This window comes from Sturnus vulgaris, chromosome 12, assembly GCF_052056855.1.
Source record: "Sturnus vulgaris isolate bStuVul1 chromosome 12, bStuVul1.hap1, whole genome shotgun sequence".
In the NCBI taxonomy this organism is placed as follows: Eukaryota; Metazoa; Chordata; class Aves; order Passeriformes; family Sturnidae; genus Sturnus; species Sturnus vulgaris.
The window spans coordinates 3,081,397-3,099,573 of NC_142254.1; the positions used below are offsets into that span (position 1 = coordinate 3,081,397).

Consider the following 18,177-nt stretch of genomic DNA (forward strand, 5'->3'; position numbering starts at 1 on the left):
GCAGCCCTTGTCAATAAAGGTTGGAACCTCATGCGTCTGCACTGGTCCAGGAGATTTGCAAAATCCTTGTCCTCAGAAACTTTAGCAATGAGTTCTAATCTTACTGTCCTAAAGGAATTTTCCTTGCAGTGGTTTGTAGGTAGTGGCTCTAACTTAGTTTTGTCTCTCTTGAGCAGGCATGAGAAAGACTGATAACTTCTGTTCTCTTTCTGCTTCTGTACTTCTGATGTGCTTTGGCTGGATTATTTCTCAGTCTGTATCTGTTGGTTTTGTTGCTGATTATTGGTCTGTGTTCATGTCTGTAATTTGTTCTCTGTCCTGCAATAACTTACACAGTAGAAGATGTCATGGAATGACCATCACCTTCTGGCTGGAGATTAGGACCAAAAAGAACCATTACTTTATTCTCATAGTTACCAAATCTACGCTTTTTGAAGAAAACCCATAGAAAAAAAAAAAAGAGTATTTCAGCTGTCACCTCTTTGTTATTCTGCTTATCAGTAGTGTGGTTGTTTTATATCCTTTTTGTCTTTATGAGCCTGCTGCCTTATGGAAGCACCATTGTATAAACATCTCTTCTTTCACCTGTAAAATAGAGTCAGCTTTAGCAAAGGGCAGAGTAGTATCTGCAGTATTCAGGAGGTGAGGGGAAGAACTGGTCTGGCAGAGAAGACAAATGGTGAATCAAAGTGAATGTGAATAGTGGAGAGAGATGATGAGGGGAGTAGGGCCAAGATGAAATAAAAAGAGAGGGAGAATACTTTCTATTCTGAAAAATGTACATCTTACTTTGCAGAAAAACGTTGTTTTATAGAAGAAAAATATGGGTAACTGTTCACACTTTGCATTTGAAGAAGCAATGCCATGACTTCACTGCTTCAGTGTGTTCCTTGAAGAGCTCCAAAGTGCAGCAGCCTAGGACATGATTCTTCAATTTTAGACAGATAAATTGAAGAGCAATACCTAGTATATGACAGTACTTACTGTCTCAACACTGTCTCGCTCATAATTTTGTTTGGTAATTTTGCCATTTTCCAAACTATCAAATCCAGGCAATGACTAAATCACATTCTGTCTTTTCTATTTTTGTTGTAGCTTGTGTTGTTCTGTTGTTGTGCTTGCTGTCTTCAGAGGTGTACATAATTAAAATGCTTCCCTTTTTAGTGGAGGTGCAATGATGAACAGTTTCTCTAAGCTCTGAAGACTTTTGTGTTCTGCCTTGTTACCTTTTGTGACTCAGCATTTTAATAAAATCTGTGATGATGTGTTTATGGACACGGTGGTGAAAGGTTGGAAAGGACTCGTGGAGGTGTCTTGGGCAGCCTCCTGCTTACACATTGGGGTGCCTCCCATGTGACCAGCCATGTTTTGAGTGTCTTCAAGAAGAAATTGCACAGCCTCTCCGGACAACCTGTTCCACAGCTTGCCCATAGTCTTGCTAATTTTTTTTTCTTATATTACACTGGAATCTCCTATATTCCAGCTTGTGTCTTTTGTGTTACATCCTTCTGCTCTGCACATCTGAAGGAGTATGGCTGTCTTCTCTACATCTTCCCAAAGGTGCTTGCAGCAGCACCAAGATCTCCCCTTTTCTGAAGGCTGGAGTAATGTCCCTGATAACCTTGGTGTCCTAAAACTTCTGTATGTGCTCTCTCAGTCTGGGGCAGTGCTCATCAACTGATCAGTGGCATTCAGCTTCGATTCAGAGTATGGGCAGATAACATGACATGGGGTACCCTTGTTGTATGTGTTCTTAGTCTGTGAGAAATAATTTAAGTTCATCATCTCCCCAACCAGCTTGCTAGTACACTTGTTCATTGTCTACAACTTTCAGGTCAAGCTAAGGACTTAATAGTAATGTAATGCTGTTGGGAAAACAGGCAAGAAGATTAGAACACTTTAAATTATCTTAATTGATGAAGTGTGGCTTAAATAGTTACACATTTTAATGCAGGATCCTCTGAGTCATTGCCTGCAAAGAATTTTGCTGCAGTTTGCCTGCACAGAAGCTACATACTCTGTTTCAGAAACAAATTGCTAATGTTAATTCCTTAATGACTTCCAGATCTGGAGATTGCATCTGTGCTGAAATATTTCTTAAAACTCCAGTATAGAAAGTGAGATTTAGTGTAAAATGCTACCCTAGCTCTGGTGCAGTTGTTCTTTTGAGAGAGTGTCTGTTGCTGATTGGTGTCTGTATGTTTAAGGTGATGATTTTGGTCTCTGCCCCTTGGAAAAGTTTGTTTCACAATAATTTTCTCGACTTTCAGCATTTGTACATACATTGAAGTCCTAGTACAGAAACTGCCAAAAGACAGTTTTTGGAATGTATTGGAAGTAAAGAAAACATTGCCATTTGTGTCATCTTAAATGGTTAAATAGTGTCCTATCTTTAATGGTGCTAGTGGCTCATTTTGTAGGGTATTCACATGAAAATATTAATCAAGGGAAACACAACTTCATTCTGAACTGTAGAACTTTTCTCACAAAGAGAAAAAAAAAAGCAATTGCAGAATATTACTGTAATACCAGGTAGTAATTCTGTCCATGTCCAGAGGTCCCACACATCTCCTTTATGGCCTGGCTTCTGGCCCATTAAGGTACAGCAGCTTTTCTTCACTGTTCCTTGAAAACCGATCCAATAAGTTATGGTAAAAGTGGCAACATTCTCCTTTTTTATACCAATGTGTGTTTTCTTAACATGGACTATTCTGTCCTTTTACCAAAACCACACTTGTTCATGTTTCCTGTGCAGTGAAATGCAGTTAGAGTCAACTTTCTTGTTCTATTATTTTCACTGACCAACTCTGTTTCTTTCCTGTTTTGAAGCATGGTAGGTGCTTTATTCTTTCCCCTCTGAGTGTGACTATTCACTTGCTGTCTTGACCAAGTAAATTTATATCTATTTTCTCCATTTCCATGCTTAGTACAAATGTTCCATTTTCCTTCAGTGTCCATAGTTGAAGCTGAATCCTTAATCTTTTTTCCCTTTTTTCTTTCTGCAAGCTGGTTATTGCTAATATTCACAGGTTTATTATAACGTTTTGATTCTCTGTATTTTAGGATGTACAAAAAGCAGTTTTGTAACTTCAGAATGGCCCTATTTGTTTTTCCTCCAGAATACATCACAGATCCCTCATTCCTCTTTCCTTGTTTGTAGTTTTCACCTTCTCCCTTCCAGATTTGGAGCCCTGGTTCCTGCTAATGGAACGATTTCTGCATTGCTCCTCCTCTACCTTTGTGTCTCATTTGCAGATCTGTTTCTCCTTTCCTTTTCTCCATAGGCTCTTTTCAGTCAGAGGTTTGCCCATTTGTTGTGCAGCTCAGTGAGATGGTTTTAGGTGCTGTTTGTGGCAGTGGGGCAGTGTGGGGCTGCCTTCCAGGAGGGAATGCCCCATCCCTCCCAGGGTGGGAGCTGGGGGCTCTGCAGGTGCCTCTCACAGTGGGAGGAACTCAGCTGGGACTGGGAGGAGCTCGTGGCTTCTGAAGTGGCCGTGCCTGAGTTGTGGTTGCAGTCTTACTCAAATAGCCATTTGCCAGTGTTTTATTTTCAAAGTTGATTTATGGGTTTTTTTTACAGCTCAGCAGCATCCACACATCTTTCTGAATCTTCTGTTCATTTTGTCTGTGCCTGCCTTGGCCCTGATCATATGAATGTATATTTTGCTGTTGATTAAACATGACCCTTGAACGTGTTTTCTTTTTGATTTGATTTGTTTATGGGTCAAATTTTAAGTTTCTGACTCAGATTTAGGTTTGAGGAAGGACTTCAGAACCTGAATTAGTAGTAAGTGAAACCTTGAGAATATCAAATTAGCATTTAAAAGATTCATAGTATATAATCACCACAAAACTTGGTTTGCTTTCTTGTGTATATCTAACTTTGGAACCCATAATATTTTAGAATTTATTTTCAGTATGTTTTCTTTAAAAAGCGTAGATATTTAGTGCAAGGCCTGATGTTTGTAGGTGGATACCGCTGCAATTATTGCAACATTTTCTTCTTCAAGACTGCTTTTCTTCCTAGTAAAATTTCTGAAGACAAAAGTCTGAATTTTAATATTAACCTTATGAATTTGAAATACATTTTTAGTGAAGGTTGTGAGGTATGACATCTGTGTCGTCTATTTAATTATTTTTGAAGCAGAATGGCAAAATAGGTATATACACACACACACAACCACATGCATTACATGAATTTGACTTTTGTCACCAGCTGGTTGTGCTTGTAGAGATCCACATGCTTATCTTGGTAATTACAGGTGTTAGTGTATTTACGTTGTGTGTGTTTGTGTATAAAGAGTATAATATAAGTATACTTTTCTTTAATAATAGCAGATTATCCAGTCAACATCTGCTCAAACTGTGAAACGAACCCCTGCTTGCCAGACTACCCAGATTAGGATGCCAGTGGTAATAACTCAGACCATTAGACCACAAGGTATGGGTTTCAATGTTTTAGTGAGATTGTTACCTTTGTATGAATTTTGTTGTAATTACAAACGAGTAGCATGGAAAAACGTACAGTGTTGACATTGGCAACATTGTTGACATTTCTTTTTACCTCATGCTGGCAGAAGAATGCATGTTTTCATATGTAGTTTCAAGGTGTTCCAGACCAACACAGTGAAATGTTTTGAAACAAGTTTAGGACTAAACTCTCACATGTTTAGCTCCTTACTTAGAAGTTTTTCATGCAAAGTTCTAAACCAAGTCAGCAACTTGGCTCTCACTGTCCTAAACTGTAACTCTGGGCCAAGAAAGAAATTCTTAATTTTCCTGAAGCCTAGTGGATACCTCAATTTAATCATCTGACTTCTAATTCATACTCCTGAAGCAGAACATGGTAGTCCCTGTCTCTGCAGCTACAGAAATCAAGGTGGGAGCCCTAGAGAAATTTCTCAAGCCTCAGGTTGGTTTTCTTTGACTCCTGTCAGTGTGTTTATTTTTTGGTGAGGCCAGAAGCTGGCTACAGAAACCTGACTTGCCATGATGAGCCACAGCATGTGGTTTGTACACACTGTCCTCATCTGTCTGTGCACAGGTGGGTTCATGTCTGGCTGATACTTCCCACTTTCTAAGAGGATTCCTGAAGCCTCCTTGCTTCCTAATTTATTTCTTTCTGCCACTGAACCTCTTAGGCTTGGGTTTTATTTTTCCTGAATATGTGTGAGAGTATCTTATTGGATGTGGGCATTTACATGACTGAGGGTTTGTAATGGAATACAGAGCTTGCCATCTTCAGGTACTGAATCAGGAATCAAACTAGTTTAAATGCACATAAAAGCTATTGCTGCCTACTTGACTTCATTTCTTGGTTATTTCTATTCTGCTTGGGAAAAAAAGCATCAAAAATGTTTAATAGCAGTTGATGTTTTACTTACTCTGCCCTCCTAGGGGAATCCAAAGGTTGAATGGACACAGAGACCAAGCTGTTGCTGTAATCCTGGAGGCTGTTTTCCAAGTTAGGAAGAAATCCAGTTACTCACCATAAAATGTGTTTGTTTGCTAGCACTGATACTCATGTCCTGAGTTAAACATGTCCATGCATCTTAGAGCATGAGCTCTCACTTCTGACTAATGTGTCTGAGAGTGAAGGCAGATTTCATTTCTTTGTTTATTCAGTCTCCAAGTTGTGAATGTCAACAGTGTGCTGAGAATTTGCATGATACTGGCATCTGTCTTTCAAACAATAGATCCAGAATATGAGTTCAGCCCTTGATCAGCCACTGCAATGCAACTTAATTGGCAGTTTGGCTTATGGTAGATGGTTTCATAAAAGCCAATTTGTGCAAGGTCCTACTTTCTGGTGAGCTTATTCCAATTAACAGGTTTGGTTAAGCCCTCCAGTATGTTGTTTTATTTACACAGATGAAACAAACAAGAATAGACATTTAGATAAATCCCAGGGTAAAACCACTCATCCTGCAGCCCACGTCTAGGGAGCAGTCTGCCTGTGTGCTGGCAGCACACAGAGTGCATCATTGTGATATATTGTTGAAATCTTTTACTGTGAACACCAGTGAAATGATATTTTATACTGACCTAGGTATTCCTGCAGAAGGAGATAATGTAGTGGAATAGGACATACTCTAAAAAAAATCACAGTGGCATAATTTTGTGGAGTGTGACTTGTTAAGAATAGTTGCCTCAGAACTGAGCTGACCTCCACAAAGTGCTGCATTTTCCTCCTTGACAGGAGTGAATCTCCAAGTGTGTAATGTATCTTCAATACATCCATATAATGCTTCTTAAAACAGTAGTTTAGATAAAACTGGCAAGCTTTAAGATCCTTTATATAAATAAAATTACTTTCATGCCAGTGGAAGTAACACCATTGTTACTGCATGAAAAATTCACACTCCTCTACCAAAGCACTCTACTAGTATACTAATTAGATTAATTCCATCTTATGGATGGAGGAATTGAGCCAAATAATAAAATAATTAGCTAGAGTATTTGTTGCAGCTATTTAACCAGTGCTGAAATACAGCTAGGAGTTTATAAGCTCCTAAATTTGGGCTTATTCTTCTAGATGATGCTAATTAAAATTTGAAGCAAGGATGCAGTAGTGAAAGACTCTGTATGTCATTACCAATCCCATGAAATATCTAGGCCCACAGGTGATTTTAATTTTCAAAATATGCTCTGCCCATAATAAAAATGGATGTTTCAGGCATATTTTATGTCTAATCCTTAGTCATGCACAGTTGTGATTTATTTAAACCAGAAAACATAAATGTCATCCCAAATCTAACATTCATTTTGCCCGATCCATTGAGTAGAATTACATATACTTGGGATGAATGTGAGACTTAATTCTTCCATATCCATATGGATATACATATTTTGGGGGTGTTTTTAGATCAAAAGTTACCATCTATAGAAAACAAAGCATGGATAGTGATTCCAAAAAAAATATTAATTCTGGAGGAGCACTGTTGTTACTTTAATTTTACCATTGCAATAATTTTCAAGGTTAACACATTTTTAATCTTCTAGATCTTAATTGTACAAAGCAGAAATCTGCTAATTTTTATTATTCTATTATTTCTTTCCTTCCTTCCAGTTCACTTAATAGAAAACCTTTCCATTAGTTCATCTGAAGTAGATAAATGAATTGCCTGGTCTGTGAACTCATGTGGTCTGTGACATCTCGTGGACCTTGAATATTCTGATGACAAAATATTTTTGTTCCCCAGGCTTGAGCCTGAAGTCCTAAATCTGGTTTTGTATTTGCTAATGTTGAGAGTCCACATTACAGTTTATTTATACAGATGGAGAACTCAACAAACACTATCAAATTAGTTTCTCTTTAAGATCATATATTGGAGTTGATGAAGACTTCAAAAAAAAAAAAAATGTAATGCAGGACTCAGTCAAAGGTAGCAGCTTTGTATTAGCCAATAAATGTTCTTAAAAGGATTTATTAGGATAGTTGTGTTTCAGGTTTTTACTATTCATGAAATAAAAGTGTAACTCTACCAAGGTTCTTAGCATGTCATTTGTGTGCCCCTGAGTCTCTGGGGTGCAGGAACAGCCTTCACATCCTCCTCAAAGTCTCAAACACTACGTCTGTAATGCTCAGTGACATGGAGTGATACACCAGAGAGAGGTGAGATCTTTTACATCAAGTACACCTGAGTTATTTTTATGTGCCAAAACACAGGTGGGATTAAAGAAAACCCAAAATGTAACCCAAGTCAATGTGTTTGGGCAGTCAAGGAGAGCCTGCTCCCAAAGTTTCATGTCAGAGAGGAATTTAGATCTCTCTAGTTTACTGAATGTCCACCACACTTTGGCCCATTTACAAAGCCCTGTTTTACTTGTACTTGAATACTTGGAAAGTCTAGATACAGACATGAATTATTTTCGAGTCATTCTTACAAGATGAGAAAGCAAAAGACAACCTTTATGGGGGGTGGGTGCCAAATTTGGCAAGAGTGTTTTTCTTTTATAAGCAATGCAAAACATTTTAAAATACATGCAGTGCTTTCAACTTTGAAATACATGTTTTTCACTGCAATAAAGAGCAATTACTATATAGAAAATGTAAAATGCATGGCTAATACCCTGAGTAACTCTGACTTCAAGTGTTTGTATTAGGAACATTTCAAATTTGCCTTCTTTATTCTGTACAGATTATCCAGAAAAATGATTTACTAGCAATTGCAAACACACTTACAGCCATTATAAATATTATAGCTGTTAATGGCCAATGGTTTTCAGTTTTGGAATCTTCACTGTTCTATTAATATTGAACAAACTGTAATGTTAATATAAATTTTGTATTTTAAATTGTTCTTCTTCAGCATATAGTCTTTAAAAATAATAACTTCCTTTGTTTGCAATTTACAGACAGTTAAATTTAGTTCCTGGACAGAAGGTTCTTTGATGTAAATTGTCTAAGACAGCTCATAATAACATTGCTTGGTGTTTTTCAGGCACAGTAGGGAAGGCACCAACAATACAAGCCAGTAAAAGTCCTGGGGGCTTTGGTGTTCAGGTCTCTGCAAATCAGAAAAACAAGCTGAATGACCCTGGAGGTGGTTCTTTCAGGTAAAAAAAAGAAAAAATAATAATAAAAAAATGCAGCGGGGTGGTTGCGGGGGGGATCTGAAGTATAAAACAGAATTTAGAGTTGGTGTAACACCAGAGGGCAGTCTTCTACAATAATTCCTGTCTTTTTTTCCTGGGATTGGATGGCAATTTTCATACTTAATTCTATTTTTAAAAAAAGGGAGGAGATCATGACATATCTTGAGGATTTTTCTCTAAATGCACGTTTTAATGTTTAACAAAACCGTAAATTCTGTGGATTATAATAAAACTTCTGCTGAATGGAATTATGTGCACAAGGATTTCAAAGAATCTGTGGTTGGTGTTATGCACTGGATTGTGCTGCTCCTGTGGAATGTGTCTTACTGGGAAGATGCTGGTTGTGAGGACAGGGGCTCTGTGGAGCAATCCTGGGGGCCTGGGAGGGGATCCCTGGGCATGGGGGATTTTTGTTCCTGCTTTTGAAGGGAAGCCTTTGCTGTGTCTGAGCTTCCTGCTTTTCCCTGGGTCATAGAGGCTGGGTGGTTTGTGGGCCCAAAGGTTCGGCACAGTAGCAGTGATTCACTGAGCTGCCCTGCCAGTTCTTTATATTCCAAACCTTTATTTATATATATTTGGAATATTTTTACTCTTTGTAGCAAAAAGCAAATCTTACGTTTCCTGCATTTTGCTCTTGCTAACACCATTTTAGTTGTGTTAAAATATTTTCTTTCTTTATTGAATGACAAATATTCCTAGATTTTAATTTTCATCTTCTGGGATTCTTATGTTGCTCTGACATAATCAAACCACTAATTAATTTTCAGGCTTATGTTTTTGCAGGTGAAGTAAAAGAGAATTTGTAGCTCTTTGAAATATCTCTGCTTTGAGGCATGTCAGTATTGCAACTAATAGTGGTAGTACTTAGTATTAATCTGGAAGCAAAATCATCCCATTTTTTATTTTCCAATGCTTTTGCCTCCCACTGAGTATTTAAATGAATTAAAATGTCTGTTGGGTTCAATTGTACTGTCTTAATAAGTATTTTTTATGTTTGTAAGCAACATGAGCATTTATTCTTCGTTAGTATAGCTTTCAATTTTACATACACCAAAAGGGACAGCATTTTTTTAACTGGATGTTGTAAACTGTGCCAGGATTGATTCTTGCATTCACTTAGTTTATACATAGAATATATTAGGTTAGCTGGAATTGTTAATTTTCCCTTGGGGAGAAGCAAATGCTCAAGGCACTGATTGATAAATCAATAAATCTTTAGTGAGTTTGGTAAATAAGCTGTCAAGGGTGTATGTAATTTTTCCTCTAGAGAACAAATTTTAGTCAGAATGAATGTGTTTGTTTCCTTACATTGTTTTCGCCTTCAAAATAGTAAGACACAAAGCTGCATTTAAATAAGTCCATAAAATTGCAAGGATTTATTAAACAGCTGCAAAGATCAAGCTTTTTCCTGATATCTTAACAAAGAATTCAGTTGTTTGCATATTTGCATTTCAACCCCTAACCTCTCCTGAGGACAAATAGATGTCTGACTATTAAGCCTAAAGGCACAGAGCTGGAAATCTGTATTAATCCTCTGAATGCTGACTAGTTTTCCTCAACATTCCCAGCGTGTGTGAAGAATGTGTTTTTAGCCAGAAGGCAAACTGGCATCTAAAGCAAAGCAAGAATTTTGAAAAATAGTTGTGTTATGTATAAATTTATTTTGCCCTTAGTGTTTTATTATTGCATATTTTGTTTCATTATTTTACATTCTGCTTTCTTTAAAATAACTTATTTGAGCCTTTTGCTTTTTTGAACGAAGTGTTGGTCACTAGAAACAGAAATTTGAACTTCATTGTTTTCTTTTTTTTTTTCCCCTCTATTCTGAAAAGTAGGAGGTAGGAGATGGAATTACATAAAAGACCTAGCAATTAAGAATTTTGCAAATTGCAGCTATGCCTTTACGGTCAGCATTTATTAATGAACTGTAAGACTGCTCACATGAGTTCACTGTTACAATATCTGTTCTGTGATGCAGAGTTCTACAAGGTGAAGCTGTGCTTGTGAAATTTTAGGTCACCTTCTTGGTATTAAATTTGTTGTTGCTGTGTTTTTCAGAGAGAACCCCAGTTAGTTGCCTTTTTAACTCTGTTAAAATCTAAGGACAGAAATTTGAATTTGATTTTTAGTAATTTTTCTGTTTGCTTTGCAAGCAGAGGTCTAGACTTGGGTTTGTGCCATAACAGACCAGCTTGAGGTTTCTGTAGCTGAGAGAAGCAAAAATCCCACTGAAGTCTGCCAGGACCTGCATCTTTGTCCTGCTCATGACCTGGTGTGGTCCCCTCAGAGTTCCCAGTGACACAGCTCCTCCTGATGTGCTGAAAGCAGCAGGCTCCAAGTGATCCTTACCCACAGTTCAGGTAGTGCCCATGAAAGGGACCTGGTGGAAACATCCACTCCTGATGTTGAGATAGAAAAATTTCATTTGGAAGGTTCAGCTTCCTTCTCAGGGAGGGTTTGCTTGGCTTGGGGCCTGGTCCATATGTGCTCTGCATTTCTCCAAGGATGGAGGTGGATGTTGGTCCTCTTGTGTTATCCCAGTGTTTCCAATTTGTGCTGAGCAGGGCTCAGTGGCATTGCCTGGCAGGGCCAGATGTGCACAGATGTGGCCCTTGGTGTGTGGGGTGATGCTGTGCTTTGTGTGCCACAGGCTGCCAGGTAGCCCAGTGCTCCTTCCTTTCCACAGAAACATTTCCTTTTCTGAAGTGCTATTTCCAAGTTACTCCTGACCTCCTGGAACCTGGCAGTGCCAGGTTTTATACAGCCAGTGTGATGGGGTTTGTTTTCAGAGATAGTTCTGTCCAATCTCTGAGATCATTTGAAGCTGATCTTAGTATCTATGTTTTATTCTGCATTTTGAGGTAGACTCTATGTGGAAATAAAAAATTTGTTTTCTGACCTCCCTTGCATAACCAAAAAAAAAAGTCTCTTTTCTAGTATTTTATTTGAATTTTTAAAAATAAAAGTTTAACAACATAAGCAAAGCAGCTTGCCCTTGAAGTGGTAGAAAGCTAATGTGTATGTTAAATGGATAGCTTCAGAGTTTGGTATATGACAAAACCTTGCCCTTAAAGTTTTTGTTTTTCCAAATGAATATTCCATGCTATAAGGGGATTGTGTTTTTTCCATATATTTCAAAATAAAGAAAAATGCTGACCATAAATGTGATCTGTTCTGTCAGCCCTTTTGCTTATCAGGGAGAAGATTCTACATAGACCATAAATAGTGTGGCAAAGCAGTACTGGGGAGACATTCCAAATTATAACATGAAAGTCAGAATAAACATTCTCATTAACGTGTAAATGGAATCTATGCCATTATCACATATAATACAATAGTGGCTATTCCAGTAATTTCAAGTCACCATTTATATGCCATGTATTGTTGTTAATCTCTGATTGTGTGATCCATGGGATCTGTGGGATGTAGGGACTTTGTCCTAATGGCATGTCCCTTGTAAGAGGGAGAGGAGTCAATAGTATAATGTTGTCTCCATTGCTTTATGCATTCTTTTGGCTTATTTAGGAGCAGTTCAGTATTGCAGTTTGGGACAGCAGTGGCTCTAATCTGACAAAGCACATGAGAAAGAAAAGCTGGGCAATCATGCAGTTAAGGTTTGTTCATAAAGAAAATATCACCAGGATTTTATAATGGCTTGTCTTAGTTTAAACAAAATCTTTGAAACGTTTCACAGATAACTGTGCAAATACTTTGGGTTAATTGCAGGAATGTTTCTAATGAAAAGGAGAGGGGAAATTGTTACAAGAGGCTGAATATAGGAGGAAGAATTGGACTCTTGGATTATTTTAAAATACAGTTTGTATTTGAAAGGAGTTTGAGAGCTCATGCTGTCTTAAAAATACTATATGTGTTAGAATGCTAGATTCATCCTGAGACTCAGAATTTAATTCAGTAAAACCCAGAAATATTTACTGAAACAGTTGAATCAGGATGGCCATAGTCATATATACCAAGAAATATGAAATTGTTAAAAAGGAAAGCTAGACAGTAATCATCAATCTAGATGACCACTGGATGGCATCTTTGTTCCACAGAATGACTTCTGAAAACTCACTTATCTGGGCTTAAAAGTTCACTTTTATAGGAAACTGTTTGGCATGAATAGCAACTCTCTTTATATATAAATGTATGTTTCAGTATCCAAACATTTTTAATTTTGAGATTCCTCGAAGTAAGGAAGAATGTATGGATAGGGTTTTTCCTGCCACAAAAAAATGTAGTCCCAGCTGTGATTAATTTGTCTTCCGTATAATACTGGGGAAAAAAAAAAAAAAAAAAGTACTTATGTATTTGCAGATTGTAGCTTGCAAGTGTTAAGATGGAAGAAAATTATTCTGTCCAGGAGTTACAGTGGTGGTCTTTGTAAGTGCTATTGCATTGGTTTTGATATTTTTATTGAAATCTAATTTGTGTCCAAAATACTTGTCTGGTTTTATTTCAGAGAATATTTATTTATAATGTGGTCACAGATCTGTACACTCAATAAAAATTGGGGTAGCTAAACTGCTAAGCAGAAGGAAGGTAAAGATTGATGGTACTTTTTTCAGCTATGAAATAAAAGGAGACAGAAGTATAAACTTCTCTTACAAGTTATGTTCTGGAAGTCAGGACTGCTGTATTTATTTTTTTTACTGGATGATTGCTTGAAGGAGCTGGAAGTACCTCTGTCCTGGCAATCTGAAGGGGACATACAGGATGAGGCTCGTGGTTGCTGCTGGCCAGCTGTGCCCAGCTGTGGTGGCTGCTGATGGAAGGGAAGGACGGGGCTGGCTGTGACCCCTCGGTTCCAGCTCCTGCAGGGCCCGGGCTGGGCCACAGTCCCATGGGACCTCACCACTGCATTTCAGCTTTATTTTGAAATCCTGGGTCCAAGTCTCTGTTCCAGAAGCTTCTGCTGTTTTAGGTAGTTTGCAGTTTGTGTTCTGGTGAGTGCCTTGATAGGAGTTTGTGGGTAGTTGGCTGAAAGGACAGTGCAGGAGGGAATCTTTGTACTGCTAACCGAGGAGTGGGAATATCTGTGCCTGCTCAATGAGTTTGGGTGATATAAAACAATGGTTAGCTCACCACTAGGTGCAGTTTGAGTTGCACACCCAGAGTGTGCAGGATAAGAGGAGTGTGCTGGCTGTGCTGTGAGGAAGGGACATGCGGTGGTGTCAGGGACAGATATGGAGAGAAGATGCTGTGTGAGGACAGACAGGGTTAGGTGGCCAGGAAAGGGATGGGTTGAGTTTAGACAGTCAAGCAGAGTGGAAGAAGAAGTCATTGTTGTGTGGAGTTGCCTGTGAAGAAAGGAATGAGTGCTGTGAGAAGCTGCCTGTGAAAGGAGGAGCCAAAGCTGCATGAGAGAGAGGTCTGTGAACAAAGGCAGGTAGAGTTTGTGAATAAAGGACTGGTGGTGGTACCAGTCTCCATCTCCACTTAATTGCAACAAGTTTGGTTTTCCCATGGTTTGAGGCCTGCTGGATTTGGGCTTTGTGAGGCCTGGGTGATTCTCATTCTGTTTCAAGCATTCAGGTTTTAACCTGACAAAATCTAAGTTTCTTTCCGTTTTACCTGTGGTTTTTCATGTGTAGAATTACAAATTAATTTTGTAATTGAATTTTTTGAGTTGGTCCCTGAGTATTTGGGTCAGTGTTGGCTGTGAGGTGTTGGGGCAGTCCCAGGCAGGCTGTGTGTGGGCACAGAGCCAATTCCTCATTGCAGCCCAGGGTCCCTCTGTGAGCATCATGTCCACACCATGTCAGATGTAAAAGTGACAGGATTAGAGGATTGAAGCACCTCCCCCAGGAAGAAAGGCTGAGAGAATTGGGATTTTTCAGCCTGGAGAGGAGAAGGCTCCAGGATGACCCAATTGTGGCTTTCCAGTACCAGAAGGGAGCCTGCAATAAAGATGGGCAGAGACCATTTACAAGGGCATGGAGTGACAGGACAAGGGGGAATGGCTCCAAATTTAAAGGGAATAGGTTTACATTGGATATTAGGAAGGAATTGTTCCCTGGCAGGGTGGGCAGGGCTGGCACAGGGTGCCCAGAGCAGCTGTGGCTGCCCCTGGATCCCTGGCAGTGCCCAAGGCCAGGCTGGACATGGGGACAGTGGGAGGGGTCCCTGCCATGGCTGGGGTGGGGCTGGATGAGCTTTTAAGTTTCCTTCCAATCAAAACCATTCTATGATGTTTTAACACTGTTCTCAGGAATTTCATTTTAAGACAAGAAATCAAGTGCTTAACACACCTGGAAATTAATAGGAGCTCATTTGTGTAGAATTTTTCTGAAAAGCATTGTAAAATTTTCTGCCTCAATCTTTAAGCATATTTCTGAAGGTTTACACAAACGAAAGTCCCTTCTTGACTTCTTCGCAAAAAAGAAAACAAAACCAGTATATATCCAACTGTAGTTGTATTCCACCAAAATTGGCTGCTGTAGTGCAGATAACAGGAAAAGTATGGGAGGAGGGAGAGGACCTAGATTATGGGTTTCTGGATTTCCCTCCTTTGTTCTTACTTGCAACTCTTGGTGTTTACTGTGGGCATTAAACTTGTTACAAGTGACAAAGTATTTTAAGGTGCACTGGACATCATGTATGTAAGAATTTTTAAAAAATCTTTTAAATTAAGCTTTTGTTTGTTTACTTTATACAGTAATAGGAGCCTGGACTTGAATATTCTTATCTATATATATTCTGAAAATAATATACTCAAAGATTGTGTAATCACTCTAGAATATGTTGAAATAGTGTTTGTGTCAATAATAGCTGTGAAACAGAATGTGCTAAATCCAGATGGCTGTTTCCACAGCTCTGAGTCATACCTCAGACAGGTAGGAGGTAAAGATGCTTGGGTGATATCAGTATGGAAACTCAAATTTGTTTGTACTTTCTCAAGCTGTTAAAAAGGATGTTGCAGGGCAAAAAATGGCCTGGCAGTTGCTATGATCCTTTCAAATACAGCTCATTTTTCTAAAATTTGTTGACACAACTGGTATCTATGTTGCCAGAGAAAATACCAGGACATTCTCAAGCCAGTGATTGGAGCCCAGGCTTACCTATGAGCTCAGCATGGTCAAAGAATCTTCCCTGACTGTTGCTGAAAATGCTTTGATCCTCTTTTAGTAGGAACTTGTGAAACAGTGCAGGATTAAAAATTCATGGTTTTGCTTTTAATTTCTATTATTGATTTTACCATTTTATGCCTAGTTTTTTTTTTTATAAAGAGTAAAGCCCAATGTTCAGTTGTTAGTGGTGATCATTGCCTTTAGTGTCCTGATCAGCCTGGTTTCTCTGATATCACTGACTCTCAGATGAAGACACCTCTGGCACACCTCGTTACCAGTCAGATTTTCCTGCTTCTGATGTTTTCCTGATACAGTCAGAGAAATAAGTGGTTGTTTCTGAAGATATGCTATGAAAATGGAGATACTAGGGGTTGTGTCTCAATTGGCCCACCCATTGGGCATGTGGCATGATGATTACTTCTGGAGAAGCTGATGATGCAGAAAATGAATATATTGCATACAGAATTTGGTTTTATATGGCTTTTTTTTTTTTTTTTTTAATTGTAGAGATGACGATGACATCAATGATGTTGCCTCTATGGCTGGTGTTAATCTCAATGAAGAAAGTGCCCGAATTATGGCTGCCAACTCTGACTTGGTTGGAACCCAGATGCAGTCCTGTAAAGATGAACCCTTTCTTGCTGCTATACCTCTCCACAAACGCATACTTGAAACGGGTGAGAAGCACATCCTTTCCTTCAGGGACTGAGTGTGTCCTTCAGAGTGATGAGGTTCTGAGGAACAGAATATGCTTAGCACTTAAGATGGTTTTTTTAAACATTTGGTTACATAATTTTGTATTTCTAAACTTTCAAGGTTTTTGTGATAAAAGTAGTTTACCTCAAGTTGGAAATAAAATAGCATGCTGGTACTTTTGAACTTCATGCTTTCCTCATGTTTTTTATATCCAAGGATCTCAAAGCTCTTTGCAAACATTAATTATTTCTCACAATCCTCCTTCATGTTTTACACACGAGAAGATTGAAACAGAGAGGTAAAGTAAGTAGTACAGGTCACAGAGGACACCTGTGAATATCATTTAACAGAATGTTTAAGTTTCCTGACAAGATTTTTTCTTTCCCATACAAGCCGGTTATTGAGTTCTTAACACCTGAATCTATTTAAGTTCATAGAGATTTTCTTATGACATGTTTTCAAAAAGCTGTGTTTATTTATTGTGGCAAAAAGGTATGTTTATTTATTCTGCCATTTGAAAGTGGGAATTAAAGACTTCAATAGAGCAACTCTTCAAAATCAGTGATGTTTTAATGTTAGGAAATGTGCTTCTATAAAGCAATGTATTTTATACAATATACTTTATTAATATTCTGTATGTGTTCTGATACTTAAATGTATATTTTTCAGCATAATTTTGGTAGTGTTTTCAATGCTATCAGTGTCTTAATATACTAAGTTCCAGTTGTTTAGGGGTGTAAATTGTAGCTCTTTCAGATCTATGCTTACATCACAAACTTTTAGGGATCTGATTCTCGGAGTTTTAAAGATAAGACCAAAATCTTGTTGCAAAGTAGTGCTGTTAGGTTTTTTTAAGTCATGTGGTTGCTTCTGAAATGTTATTTGTGTTCATGTTCATTGAATTAACGGGACCCTTTTTATATTGCAGTTGCAGGCAAGTTCTTCATTGACTTATTGTCAGACTTCACTCTTACACTTTACAAAATGCCATTCTAAGTTTCCCTTCAGAGGAAGGGATGGTTTAGCAGGCTGTAGTCAGCTGGCTGTGAGGATGTGATGACAGCTGGGAAAGCAGGTCCTGCCTTTTGGGACTGGCTTAGCACCACGTGGGACTGCAGCCTGCGAGCTCTTCCTGGGTCATGGAGGGACACACGAGATGTCTTGGGAGGGATGCTCACGTTAGACTTGATACAGGTGTGAAAAAGGAAAAGGCAACAGACATAAAACTGAGAAAGAATGGGAAATCAGTAATGAATTTGCCACATCAGCCTTAATGAGCTGTCTGGCTGTAACAATTGCTGCACAACATGGAGCTGTAATTACAAATGCAGGACTTACAGGAATCTGTACATACTTTAAGAGCCACAGAACCCATCACACTATTCATCACTGCCTTTTGGGGTTTGCTCCTCTGAGGAACAAATCCCTATGGCTGTTTTTGAAGCTTTATTGGCTTTGATAATTGAAATGAAACTTTCAAAGCTTTTAGAAGCAGCTGCAGGGATTTACTTCTCAAAAGCAGTGAATCCAGAAGAGCTGCCACTCCTAGTGATCTCCTGCAGCCACTTTTAGAGCTTTATTTTGGTTTTACATGAAGCCTTTTATAGTTTTGAAAGTGGCTGTGGAGTTCAGAAGTGGCTACTATCTGGGATCTATGGCTCTTGAGGAGAGAATTTCTTCAGCTGATTTTGAAGTTTTAGGAGCTGGGTTTTCATTGTGTGTGGCCAGATTTGTTGTTTGCTTAGGACCACACACAAATTTAGTAATTTCTGCTACTGGGCACTTAAAATAATGACATTGTAAGTTCATGACA

The 18,177-nt window shown here is 38.5% G+C and overlaps 1 protein-coding gene across 1 annotated transcript in view; it reads left to right on the plus strand.

The window, feature by feature from the left end:
- LOC106856498 (transcription initiation factor TFIID subunit 4-like) overlaps positions 1 to 18,177 on the plus strand; it is a 145,795-nt gene that overhangs the window by 29,028 nt on the left and 98,590 nt on the right. The window contains exons 8-10 of the mRNA XM_088171815.1: positions 4,336 to 4,441; positions 8,445 to 8,559; positions 16,176 to 16,345. Of these exons, the coding sequence (XP_088027941.1) occupies positions 4,336 to 4,441; positions 8,445 to 8,559; positions 16,176 to 16,345 (391 nt within the window). The remainder of the gene's footprint in view (positions 1 to 4,335; positions 4,442 to 8,444; positions 8,560 to 16,175; positions 16,346 to 18,177) is intronic.